This window comes from Musa acuminata, chromosome BXJ3-11, assembly GCF_036884655.1.
Source record: "Musa acuminata AAA Group cultivar baxijiao chromosome BXJ3-11, Cavendish_Baxijiao_AAA, whole genome shotgun sequence".
Taxonomy (NCBI): domain Eukaryota; kingdom Viridiplantae; phylum Streptophyta; class Magnoliopsida; order Zingiberales; family Musaceae; genus Musa; species Musa acuminata.
The window spans coordinates 10,812,424-10,826,674 of record NC_088359.1 but is presented as its reverse complement, the minus strand read 5'-3'; the positions used below and the strand labels follow the sequence as shown (position 1 = coordinate 10,826,674).

Sequence of the window (14,251 nt, the reverse complement as noted above, 5' to 3'; positions counted from 1 at the left end):
ACCACAACCTAATATGATTAGGCCCGAGTTAATAGGCCTAATCACTCACATCAAGATCTATGTGTGCAACGGTACATCTCCATGCCCTGTGATCGTCCATCTCGTCCTCGTCGGTTCCGTCGACATCTCGATGCATCTTCATGCATCGCGATCGTCCGTCTCGTGGGTCCTGCTATCGCATCCACGCTCCCACTGTGCCTCCTCATGTGATTACAACTTAATCATAGGCACGCAGACCCGACAATAAACGAGAAATATAATGGAGGCTTGAAGACCCCAATAATAATAATCACAAGTACACACATCACACGGTTCATGATCATCCATCCACACATCATACATCACATGTATAAATAATCAATCATGTAGGACTATTGGATAATGATAAAAATAATAATCAACTAAACCTTTTAATTAATTAATATTTTATGAAATCAGGGACATATAGAGAATTTCTGAATTCATAGGGGTATTTTCATAATTTGGATAAAAGGATAGAATTTGAATTTCTGAAATTCACAGGGGTAAAACTATCTTTTTGCCCAAGAATGCCCTAATGCCTTACTCCCCTGTTGTCGCTGCCACCGCCACCCTGCTGGCGGCGGCCAGTGCGGCGGGGGCCTCGCCTGCAGGCGGAACGCCCGCTGTAGGTGGGCGCCCCCGCGGGCGATTCTGTCGGCGCCCCACCGGCGGTGCTGCCCCTGCGGGCATCGCCGCCTCCACGGACGGTTCTGCCCGTGGGGCAACGCCCGCAGGCGGCGTTGTCCCCCCAGCGGGGGGGGTTTCGCCCGCGGGAGCAACGGCGGCAGGCACCGCTGCCCTGCAGCGCCTCACCCCACGGGAGAAGCAACCGTAGGCGCCTCTGCCCGTGGGCTGCCAGCCCCGCCGGCCGCAAGCCTGCTGCAAGCAGGCCGCCGGCCGGCTGTTGCAGACGTAGCCCCTATGCTGCCTGCTTGCGGCTGCGCTACGTCAACGATTTTGATGTCAAAATTCTTCCTAAATACAACACACGTAGTTTAAAACCAATCATTCGCACGAACAACATGGCTCTGATACCACTGTTGGGAAATCTTGGGGGCGACATCACATGCGCAGCGGAAGAACAAAAAAAACAAAATCCTCTATTCCCAAAGAGATGTTCGTCGTCGTGCAAAGATTGGTGCGCAAAATTAGCGAAACTTAAAACTACGTATAGAGTAGATTGTATTACCTAGAGAGATCGTATATCCCTGTTTCCTTATAGATCTTTAGGAGAGGGTGAAGGAGGTCAAGCGTCCTCCTCTCTAGCGGTGATCCACATAGCAGGGCTGCGACGACGCTCCTCAAAACTCCAAGCCCGCTCTGAGGTGGAGAGGGGAAAGAGAATAGAAGAGGCAAGCAAAGGCTCTAGCCTATGATGCTTTGAATCCCTCCTATTTATAGAGGTCCATGTCAAACCCTAATGGATCCTCCCCTAGTGGATATTGGGCATCCAATAACCCAAGCCTTTTAGACTAGTGGATCTCTATCCAATAATCTCTCATGGGCTCTTATTGGATCTCGTCCACGGGATCCAATAATTCAAGGGCTTATTGGATATCCAATAAGACAAGGGCTCTGTCGGATATCTCATATCCGAACCTCTACTCATCGCAATGCCTACCATATGTGTGTGACCCTCTAGGCCCAATATCGAGCTCGCCGTGAGTCATACCTGTCAGAACTCCTTCTAACTCAGTGAATTATTATCTCTGTAATAATTCACTCGACTCATCGACTACGAACGTACTAGGCCACTACGCCGTAATCCCCAAACGATACAGGGGAATCTAATCCATTGGACCTGTCTGTCCTTAGTTACCGTGTATCTATAGTCTCTCATCCATCTAATATCCCAGAAACCGTATATCGAGCATGGTGCTGTCAGACCCATACGGTTTCTACTCGAGTCTCGCTTTAATCAGATTTTCCCGGAGAACTCTTTCTCTCTCAACCCGAATGACCCTGGTCAGAGATTTGTCTGAGCAAGAACACATGGGATATTCCTCTCATGACGCCGAGAGTGGATGATCCTATATCGACACTCAATAGTCCTCGTAAGGTCGACTACCACTCTCAATGACCAGCTGTACTTGATCTGGGACAGCCAAACCTATAAGTCTGGTATCAAAGAGTGGAGCACTCATACAGGACATCCTTAGTGACTCAAGTCTAAGGACCAGATACACCACTAGGACTACGGAATCGTTGTCTGACAATAAGGCATCATCAACCATCCAGCATTCCGTAAGCGGATCAATCAGTGAACTCATTCTCCAATGAGCACCTGTACTGTATCCCTAATGTCCTTACACGAGCAGCTATGAGTCCAGCTGCATCCATCATATGGACGGGTATACAGCACACCAGTCTGTCCGGTTATCACGATGTCCCTCTCGAGTAACCTATGACCGAGATTATTTAGGATCTGTGTTTAAAGGTGAATCGATCTCATTATCGTGGCCTCATCATCATGATCTGATTCTCATTACATAAATCCAAGGACATCATAATATATATATGCATATATGCAATAGTTATAAAGTGATATATGCCAAAATATAATAAGCAAAAAGATTCTGTATCAAGTCACATGTGCCATCACTTACGTGATTGGCTTGCTGGGCACCTATGACTAGTAATAGTATATGTGCTCATTGGAGAATAAGTTCACTGATTGATCCACTTATGGAATGCTGGATGGTTGATGATGGCTTATTGTCAAACAGTGATTCCGTAGTCCTAGTGGTGTATCTGGTCCTTAGACTTGAGAAACCAAGGATGTTCTATTTGAGTGCTCAAATCTTTGATACCAGACTTATAAGTTTGGATGTCCTAGATCTAGTACAACCGGTTATCAGGATTGATAGTCAACCGTACGAGGGCTATTGAGTGTCAATAGAGGATTATCCACTCTCGGTGTCATAAGAGGAGTATCTCATATGTTCTTGCTTAAGCAAATCCCTAGCCAAGGTTATTCGGATTTAGAGAGAAAGAGTCCTTTGGGAGAATCCGATTAGAATAAGACTCGAATAGAAACTGTATAGGTCTTACAGCACTGTGTTCGGTATACGGTCTCTGGGATATTAGATGGGTGAGGGACTATAAGTATATGGTAACTGAGGACAGACAGGTCTAATGGATTAGATTCCCTTGTATCGTTTGGGGACTACGGCGTAGTGGTGTAGTAGTCGATGAGTCGAGTGAATTATTATGGAGATAATAATTCACTGAGTCATAAGGAGTTCTAATAGGTATAACTCATGGTCAGCTCGATATTAGGCCTAGAGGGTCACACATATATGATAGGCGTTGCAATGAATAGAGGTTCGGATATGAGATATTCGTCGAAGCCCCTATCTTATTGGATATCCAATAAGCCCCTGAATTATTGGATCCTATGGATGAGATTCAATAAAAACCCATGAGAGATTATTATATAAAGACCTGGATAGTTGGATGAAGATCCAATACTCAATAGGGGAGGATCCATTAGGGTTAAGTTGATAGGGAACCTCAATAAATAGGAGGGATTCAATGGTTTATAGGCTTAGAGCCTTTGCTTGCCTCTCTTATTCTCCTCCCCCTCTCCACCTCAACATAGGCCTAGAGTTTTGAGGAGCGTCGTTGCAGTCCTATTGTGTGGATCACTATTAGAGAGGAGGGTCCTTGACCTCATTCGCCCTCTCCCAAAGATCTACAAGGATTCAGGGATATACGATCTCCCTAGGTAACATAATCTTTTTTATACGTAGTTTTCTATTTTACGGATTTTACGCACCAATCTTTGCACGATGACGAACATCTCCTTAGGGATAGGGGATTTTGTTTTCTATTCTTCCGCTGCGCATGTGATGTCATCCCCAAATATTTCCCAATACTTACTGCTATCATAGTTAATCTTGCACACTTATCTCAACACATAGATTAGGTCAAATAATTTACCAATTGAGTTCCTCATCAAAATCCAAGATTCAACACATCCGTCTTGTCCTCATTTGTCCCACTAATACCTCGGCGCATCTCTATGCTCGGTGATCATCTATCTTATCCTCATCACCTCCATGCTTTCGTTGTACTTTCTTGTACAATTACAACTCAATCATAGACACACAAGCCGAAACATGTACATATCATATATAAGAGAAATCTTGATCTCATCAAGGGAAGGTATAATTTTAAGAGAGATAGAAATACATATAAGATTTAATGAGAGAGAGAGAGAGAGATTGATGTATATATACATATCTAACTGATGTATATATACATATCATCTGTCCACAATATACATCACATGTTTATATACATATCTAATTGATGTATATAATCAATTAAACCATTTAATTGATTTTAGATTATCTCTTAATCAATCAGACTTGGATTAACTCTTAATTTAACTTGGGAAAACTCTGCAGATCTATGGGGCAACGTGCTCCTAGCAACTAAGAATCCTCGCCGCTAGGGCTGCAAGCAGCCCTCAGCCAAAGTTATAGGTGCTACTCTCCTTCCTTGTCAAATATGATGTCTAGAAGTTCTTGGGCAATAGAATAGTTCATATGCTAAAAACTATTTGTTGTAATCTCAAATCGGCAAAAATGTAACTTATTTATGAGAAATTGATTCAACACAATATATAGTTAATAACCAATCATCGCACAAGCAATATAGCTTTGATACCACTATTGGGAAACCTTGAGGAGCATCATATGTATAGCAGAAAGTAAAAACAAAAACTGGTTTCCCAATATAATCTTGTCAAATCATCATACGAAGATCAAAAGCGTAAAACTCGTGAAATCGAAAGATTACATATAGGTGTAAAATGTTCTCACCCAAGGGAACTCATATATCCTCTAAGATCATAGATTATAGTTTATGGATGAAGGAGCTTTCATAAATTCCTCTCTAGTGGTGATCCACATGATAGACATGATGATGATGCACCTCCTTATGTAATACGTTCTTTTCTCATGATCGTGCACCACCACGTAGTAGCACACAAGAGGGGATCGATCCCTTTTGCTATCTTCTCGCACCAAAGAGGGGGCAATCAGCTGGAGGAAGAAGGGGGGAGGAGACAAGGAGGGTGGCCGCTAAATGAGTCTAGCCTATGACCCTATTAGTCCCAACTCCTATTTATAGAGAGTCTCTTTTAACTAACCCTGATGAATCTTTCTTATTGGGTATTGGATCTCCATCAAATTACCCATGACTTAATGTATATTGGATCCCCATCCAAGAACCATTCTAAACTCTATTGGATCTCTCCTAAGGATCCAATAAAATAGGGGCTTATCAATATCACATATCTAATCATATACTCGTCGCAATGTCCATCATATATGTGTGACCCTCTAGGCTTAATACCGAGCTAGTCGTGAGATACATCTATCAAAACTTTTTTTGACTTAGTGAATTATTATCCCCATAATAATTCACTCAACTCATCAACTATGGACGTACTAGGTTACTATGTCATAGTCCTTATACGGTATAGGATGATATAATCCATCGAACCTATCTATTATCAATTACCATGTATCTATAGCCTCTCATCTATCTAATATCTCAGAGATTGTATATCAAGTATGGTGTTGTCATGCCTATACAAAATCTATCCGAAACTTACTCTAATTAGATTCTCTTAGAGAACTATTTCAATCAAAAATCTTATGCTTATCGGATTCATTATGATTCGACTAACTTTAGCTAGAGATTTGCCTAAGTGAGAATGCATAAGATACGCCTCTCTTGACACCGAGAGTAGAAGATCCTCTATTGACACCAAATTACCTTTGTAAGGTTGGCTATTGTTCCCAACAACTGTCTATACTAGATCTAAAACTTTTAGACCTATTAGTCTAATATCAAATAATGGAATACTCAAACAATACATCCTTTGTGTCTTAAGTCTAAGGACCATATACACAATTGAGACTACGAAATCACTATCTGACAATAAGATATTATTAACCATCTAGCGTTCCGTAAGCGGAAAATTCAGTGAACTCATTCTCCAATGAACACCTACACTATATCCCTAGTGATATCACACAAATAGATATGAGATTAGTTACTTCCATTATATGGACGGGTATAAAGCACACTGGTTTGTCCAGTTACCTCAGTGCCCTTCTCGAATAATCTATGATCAAAAATATTTATGATTTGTGTTTAAAGGCGAATTGTTCTCATTATCATGATCTAATTCCTATTGTACAAATCTAAGGATATCACAATACATATATTCATCCAATATAAAGTGAAAAATATCATAATAAATATTAATCAAAAGAGATTATGTAATGTATCACACGTTTCATCACTTATATGATTGACTTATAGGATACCTGTAACTAGTAATATAGTCGACACATCTAGCTCACATGGCTGACTAAATGACCATGATGGTTGGCACTTAGTGTACCATATGGAGGATGCATCAACTAGCGACCTCGTGCCAACTAAACTCGAAACAATCAGTTGGTTGATAAGGCTAATTGGCAATCCCTGATGAGCACCATGTGGAGACCGTAATTCAATCTCGGGTTTGATGCTAGGTGGCAATGACTTTGATCGAATTATACATCCATTATTATCACACTAATTTGCATAATAAATAATCATGATAGTTCTAAGTGACTACTATAAGAAAGAATCTCATAATCTTGAGGTGCAAATATTGACTCTCTCAAGTTATTCAATTAGTCATTAATTTAAGTTTTAGATGTACATATATCGGGAGTACCCCCGTTCAGTTTTGTAGCATTCGATACTACTCATCCAAAAAGATAAAATTTTCATAAGATCGACTCAAAGTGGAATCAAGTTAGATCCAACTTAGCTTTGAAATCAGGCAATCAGAATCTATTATAGCTTCTTATTTTTTAATAAAAAATTTCGTGCACGTCTACATTCTTAGTCTTGTAAGTAATATTTGCGAATGAGGAATTATTTTGAGGAATAATTCAATTCTTTGGGAGATTTACATTAGTTTTGCAGACGAGGTTGACTTTATGACGTGGATAGACGACCCATCCAACGTAATCTCAGAAAAAGGAAAAAGAAAACTTGGAGCAAAACCTATGCCTGCGGTTGTGTGAATGTCTCAAAATTCACACGTAACACTAAATTATATTTAATAAACATGATTTAACTTGGAATATCTTTTGACTTGTCAACTTATTAGATTCAGCCTATTCTTGCGTGTTGTGTGTTAAAAGCTGCTCTGCCGTCGCATTGTATTGAATGGGGAAATTGTATCGAGGAGCAGACGATGAACACGTCGTCGACGAACAGTGACGGTTTCGATTCAATATGACGACGGCGACGCGACGTCAGATATGACGACGGCTGTAACAGCACGCGACTCGCTTCACGTTTCTTACGGCCTCCAGTTTTATGTCAGCCGTTCGAAGCGACTCGATGATGTGGCAGTAGGTTTGTTTTTAAAAACCGTTGCCAGCTTCGAATTTTTGTTTTTATTTTTTCTTTTACGGCAAACACTTCATTGAACTAACAAACGATCAACTAATTTTATATATAAGTCCAATGACATTTCAAAAATATAATTTTAAGATAATTATATGAATTAACTAACTTTAATCAAATTATCTCATTAAATGGCATCATTAGGACACTTTCATTATTAATTAACAACCATTTCTATGAAAAATCATGATTAAATTTATTTGTTCTTGAGTGATAAGAAATATAAAATCAATGAAATATTTACAAAAATATTCTCGAGAGTCTAACATATGGTTGAAGTTATTTAAAAATTATCTTTTTTTTTGAAATATTCATAGGAATATTCTAAAAAAATTATAAATAACTCGGATCAATTATAAATCATTTTTCTTACCAAATATATAAAAAATATTTCAACTCTTCAAAATCAAGTATAAAGATATACCATACCTCTACATGAAACCGGAGCATAAATTATAAATTTAGATATAAAGAAATTGATCTGAGGATTAATTTAAACATCGAAGGGATCTGATTCGGGGAAACCTCTTCCGACTTCAATTTTTGTACAGGTAATAAATTCAAAAGAAAATATTTTCTATTTTAAACAACATCGTGTTAATAAGGATGTCAATATATTTTTTAAAAAATTCAATCTTTTCTCACTCTATTATCTTTATATAATTAGATGCATAGGCATTGTGCAGATTTCAAATGCACGATTCTAATCACCCACTTAAAGCTGGATCGTGACTTAAAACTGTAACTCGAATCGTGACTTAATGACCATAATATTAAAGCCTAAGAAGATGGAAGCGATTGCCTGTTCGAATCAAAACACACAATTCTAACATGATTTGTTTAAATAATCATTCACTCTGACCCTGAGAGTAGCAAGCACTTTTTTTTTAATTTCTTAATTAAAAAAGTATAGTTTGGATAATAAAATTATTTAAATTTAGAAAAACTATTTTTTAAGAAGAATTCATGTTTGAGTAATTGCATTCAAAAAGATCGAGGAGAACAAAATTATTTTTTCATGTATGTTTTGTTATTATTTTTTATGATTGTCTTGATGGGAGACACACCCGAAAACATGTACATTAAAGTAGGGTCGAGGGCGGTTAACATGGCGACAAAAAAGTCCGCAAAGACTGCTGTGTCACCCTCTCTCTCACTCCCCTCCTTAATGCTCGACCTCAACCCATCCTTTTTGGTTTTTCTGAATTAAACCCATCCATATATTATTTCCTTTTTATTTCCTTGATCACACCCTCACCCACACAATTACCAGTTTGAAACACCAACCTAGGACCCACCCCCCCGACCCCCTCTCCCTCTACCCGGGCCCACCCACTGGTCAACAACAAAAAAAGCATGAAGAATATATGAGAAATTTGAAAATTATATAGATAGTAAAATCTGAATAGTTAATACATAAAATTAAAAATTTAGATCTCTTTAGATTCGTTTATTATTGAAATTATTCATAAATATTAATTTAGCCATGACATACCAAATTAATTTATCAAAAAGCTGAGGACTCAAAATCTCATTTAAATATATTTATAAAAAAATATTAATTAATTTAGTTGATAAAATTTTGATAGTTTGTTATATATAAGATACCGAGTTCAAATCTTATTTTCATCATTTATCTTTTATAAAAAATATTTATAATTAATTATTAAAAATAAATTAAAAATAATTTATTATTTTTCTTAGGACATCTCAAATTAGTTTGATTTGAACCAAATATAGTCTATTTTTATGGTTTGGTTTAAGTCAAATTGCCTTTTTTTTTTAAATTATATTTCATCGTATTTAGTGAGATGGAAAACTAAAAAATAAAAAAATAATACCCCTTTTCGAAACAAAATTTGGTCCAGAATAAAAGTACCCCTTAGGATCAGAATTAAACTTATGTGAGACCCATCTGATAATTTCTTGGACCTCGCATATGTGGAACACGTCGAAGTCGTTTCCTGCAAATGTCGAAGAAGCAGTCTCAACACCAACTATACAGAACGTCGTACCGCGTCACCGACACGTAGGCCAACGCATCAGGTTCTTTTGCTGGGTACATGTTTTCGCGTGCGTAAGAGATGAGATGATCTTATGCATACAGCTCCACGTCCCTGCTCACGCTCCCTCCGTCATCTTCCATTGGAGGTACCACAAAAAGCACTTCTCTTCTCCGCTTTACCTCTCTCTCTCTCTCTCTCTCGAGAAGAGTCTTGCTTTCTTTCGCTTCGCCGCCCGAACATCCGCAAAGCTACGACAGATTTCCTTGACTGCAGCAGCGGCTGCTGCCCCGCGAAAAAGCGGAGCGCACTCCATCAGTCATGTAAAGCCCCCATATATCCCTATATATATACACATCAAATGTATTCGTCAAATAATACTGCTACTACTGAGAGCAAAGCAAAACCCAAACCCTCTCTCTCTCTCTCTGCCCTTCATAAACGGCCACGCCCTCATCCCATTTCATTCTCCGCGAGTTCTGTCGGTCCACAAACGGACCTCCTCAAGCAACCCGAGCAAATAGATTTGATCCGACTATACCCGTTTGATATGTTAAGAGTTACTCTGCAGAGCGAGGGGGAAGAGAGAGGATTAGAGACGGGCCACAACTGGATCTCCTACGGGCTGCCACCGATGGAGATGCTTCTTCGCCCCTGCGGATTCGATCTGCAGGCCTCCTCCGATAACGACTGCGCCGTCGCCTACAACTACCAGTACTTCCTCCCTCCGCCTCCCGCGCCTGCGTCTACGGAGCTGAAGCTGGAGGATCTCCTCGGCGGGGACAGCGGCGCGCATTGCTCTGAGACCCTGACCGTCGACGGCCAGGACACGTCGTCCGTCAGCACCGTCCTCATCCAGGATCTCCGCGCGGTCGACGACTCCTCGTCGGCGCCATCTACGGGGCTGGAGAATACGCTGGTGCCGCCGCCGCAGCCGCCGGCAGCTGGTCACAGGACGTCGGTGTACAGAGGAGTGACCAGGTGACACTTCGCGTCATACTTAGTTAATTACACAGATGGGTTGTAGGAGTCACTTCATCGTTAGTTGATCGCACGCTTAGGGTTTTTTGAGGGAAGAAAACTGTTCACAGTTCACGTGTAATCGGCGCACGCGTGCATGCGTGCTTGTGTCTCTTGTTTCCCGCAGGCACAGGTGGACCGGAAGGTATGAGGCGCACTTGTGGGATAACACGTGCAAGAGGGAGGGCCAGAAGCGCAAGGGGCGCCAAGGTATACCTGCCGCCTTTCTTCCCTCGACTCCTCCTCCTCCACATATATGTGTGCGCATTCCCTTCCCCCTCGAAGCCAAAATACTAGCTGCTGCAATGCTCCGCCGCATGCATGTTTCAGATTTAATCTTCTAAGACCAAATGGATTGTTCTCGCATGCCATCATTACTTCCAGCTAGATTGGGATGCAGATCATGTAAGCTTGTGAGGGTGTGCTACTACGTTGCAGTCGTAGCTTGTAATGGCCTGAAGCAGAGACAGGTGATGGACAAGGGCATCATTGATGGCAAATGCTGCAGGTACCGCCATGGCGGTACGGCTGCTGCGATCACTGGCTTGCATTTTGTCCGTGAGATGCCGCCGCTTCCACGGTCTGAGCCAGTCAAGGCCTGGCATGTCACCTTGTCGCCGTGCCATGTACAGGGAGACGTACACGCAGGTCACCTGTGCATGTGTATGTACCGATGAGAAAAGCGTCCGTCAAAGCTCGCATCATGGACGCCTTGAAAAGTTGGGTTTGGGAGGCGAGAGGTAGAGAGCGTATTTGAGCGAGTGAGATTGATGTGACGACACATTGCTCTTTTATCTGCGGGGAAAAGAACGGGGTCGCGTCCTTTCACTGACGGAAAAGAGTACACTGACTGCCCTTTTCAGTGGGGGGTGGGGACTTTGCTGCATGTCGACAGCTCCTGCCTCAGTATCTTTGACTGGAGCTGAAGCCCACCGAAGTTCCCCATGAGTCACTTCACTAGATCATGAACACCAGCGGTGGTTCTGCTCTCTGTCACAGTGACTGGGATTCAGATGCATCTGATCACCCACCAGTCATTCTACTCTCACACTCCTTTCAATCACATTAACCTTTAGTGTGATGCATATCTGTACTACGTCATATAGTGCTCCTAGTTTTGCTTGGCCGTCGTATGAGCGCCAGTCCCCAAAATGCCTAAAGATCATATAACATCTGATAATAATATAATATGTTGATTTAAGATATCATCCTCATGCAAGCTTTAGTCTAAAATATAGTTCTTACTATTTCCATGTTCCATCTGTTTCTAAGAAAATCTGAGTGCTAGTATCTTCATGCCACTTGATGGTTTTAGATGCGGGCAATGTTTATTGTTTTTCTGGAAAGTACATGATGAAGACCTGCAAAAAAATGCTTTTGGCTGTAACCGATATTTTTCTGACACAATTTCCATCCTTTTTTGCATGGGGATGTGATCAATTGGTGATGTTTGTGGCTAATCTCCAGTGTATTTGGGTGAGATATCCTTGCTTTCTTGAGTTGTGTTTACGGTCTTTGGATATGAATTAGAATACTGATCTAACTTCAATGTGACACAGGTGGATACGACAGAGAAGAAAAAGCAGCAAGGGCTTATGATCTTGCAGCTTTAAAGTATTGGGGTCCTACTGCTACAACCAACTTCCCGGTAATGTTTCCACTGAGAATTCATCCTTGTTTACGCTGTTAATATTGCCCTAATTAAACATAACAATATATTATAATGTTTATGTTCATTCTCTTTGATCCATATCCATTGTATGGTAACTTAATGCTGTGAACTGCATAATTTCTTTGTTTTATGTTGTCGAAGTATGGAATCCTCTTAAAGAACACTCAATTTAGATATTTTCCCTTATTCTTTTTATTCTTTTGCAGGTAAGCTGTTATAGTAGGGAGATTGAGGAGATGAAGTGCATGACTAAACAAGAGTTTATTGCATCAATAAGAAGGTGAAGTCCTGAATTTTTTTGTGCTAGCTGCCTCTGTAACTGCATTGTCACATATTCTTATCTAGTTTCTATTTGGGTCTTGTAGAAAAAGCAGTGGATTCTCTAGGGGTGCTTCCATCTACAGAGGGGTGACAAGGCAAGAGATTCAATTCTTTGAAAACATTATTAGATTCTCATTGATGTCATGCAAAATTCCAAAGAGAACTGCTTCTAAGGCAATTTTTTTGTTGTGATTTATCAGGCATCATCAACATGGTCGGTGGCAGGCAAGGATAGGCCGTGTTGCAGGCAACAAGGATCTTTACCTCGGAACATTTGGTGCGGTTTTACTTCTTTTTATCGCCATCTCAATTCTTTCATTTCGGTCCTGAATTGGATGATGACACTAAACCGATCAAGATTCGTCGATAGCAACCGAGGAAGAAGCAGCCGAAGCATATGACGTAGCGGCGATCAAGTTTCGCGGTGCAAATGCTGTTACCAACTTTGAGCTCAGCAGATATGATGTGGAAGCTATCGCAAACACCGAGCTACCGATCGGAGCATCAGCTAAACGAATCAAACAGTCCCTCCAATCTGACCAAGATCAGCTCCCTCTTGACAAATCGGACAAAGGACAGCATCTCAACTTTGTGCCAGCAACTCTCTTCCACAACCTTATGCAGTTTCATGGTCCTTCTGGCTTCTCGCCTTGTCTGTCCTACTGCAGTTTCATAGAGAATGACTTCGATGAATGCGATCAAAACAATTATCTCTTGGCGGCCAAAGATCAACACAAAAACCAATATCACAATCAGCAAGATTTGGGGAGTGGCATCCTCCAATTGACACACCTTCCATCTCAGTGATTGTAGTCTTTGTGGATGTGTGATATATCTGACCTGCTAAGCTCACTGATCTTTTTGACATTGGACAAAATCCATGCTATTTTGTGTAGATCAAGTGATATTATCATCAATGGAACATGGATCTACTTTTAACTGAATGATGTGTGTACATGCAACCTTCTCCAAGTACTGATTGTGTTTACTGTGAGAGTTGTGATCCACCTTACTGGGGTTTTATCTATCAGGGGACTTGTGATGGTTCATCTGTGAGAATCTATTATATATGAGAAATTTGACTTGTGATGGTTCATTTGTGAGAATCTATTATATATGAGAAATTTGAATATATTATATATGTATTTTAATGAATATGACTTGAATATCTGAACCCTGGATAGGATGCATTACAATATCTGGAATATGAATATGGAGACACATAAATAATACATGTTTATTGAATAGCCTAAATAGCTAAAAGCATTTTTTTTACCATTGATTTCAAGCAATTTATTGTGAAAGAACATTCTCATTTAATGTTTCTTTCTCTCAAAGCTTCTCATATTTGTTAACATACCTAAATAGTGTTCTAAAAAGTGGATGGAAAGCGAGTTTTTATGCTAAAGTGAGTTATTATTATTATTGGATTTTTGCTTTTCTCAAGGTTCCATTTTTTTTTTTTCTGAGGTTGCCCCTGCTTTTTAAAATCTTAATATTACATCTCTTTTATTTTTTTCTTTACTCTCTAGTTTGGTTCGTTTCAATAAGTTAAGAACCGAATTGATCCAACCAATTAAGCCGAACCAAATTAATAATTAAAACAAAATAACAATAAAAAAATAAAATGTTAAATTTATTGAAAATTATAGAAGTTAGAACAATATTTATTTAGGTCTTTATCTTTTGTTCAGTATATTTAAATATTAATAATAAATTAAAGATT

At 40.0% G+C, this 14,251-nt stretch overlaps 1 protein-coding gene across 1 annotated transcript; it reads left to right on the top strand.

Moving 5' to 3' along the window:
• Positions 1–9,897: 9,897 nt before the first annotated feature.
• On the top strand, positions 9,898–13,571 carry LOC103971308 (AP2-like ethylene-responsive transcription factor AIL7). Its single transcript, XM_018820525.2, has 8 exons — positions 9,898–10,493; positions 10,660–10,742; positions 12,000–12,008; positions 12,092–12,180; positions 12,411–12,484; positions 12,570–12,620; positions 12,726–12,802; positions 12,896–13,571. Exons 1-8 carry the CDS (start codon positions 10,063–10,065, stop codon positions 13,330–13,332), a joined length of 1,251 nt encoding a protein of 416 aa, XP_018676070.1. The 5' UTR covers positions 9,898–10,062; the 3' UTR covers positions 13,333–13,571.
• Positions 13,572–14,251: the final 680 nt, after the last annotated feature.

Bases quoted from the DNA above. Each gene is read 5' to 3' on its own strand.
- LOC103971308 (XM_018820525.2), top strand. From the start codon at position 10,063: ATGTTAAGAGTTACTCTGCAGAGCGAGGGGGAAGAGAGAGGATTAGAG. The intron at 12,181-12,410 runs GTAATGTTTCCA...ATTCTTTTGCAG, and splicing joins CTGCTACAACCAACTTCCCG to GTAAGCTGTTATAGTAGGGA. The intron at 12,621-12,725 runs GCAAGAGATTCA...GTGATTTATCAG, and splicing joins ATCTACAGAGGGGTGACAAG to GCATCATCAACATGGTCGGT.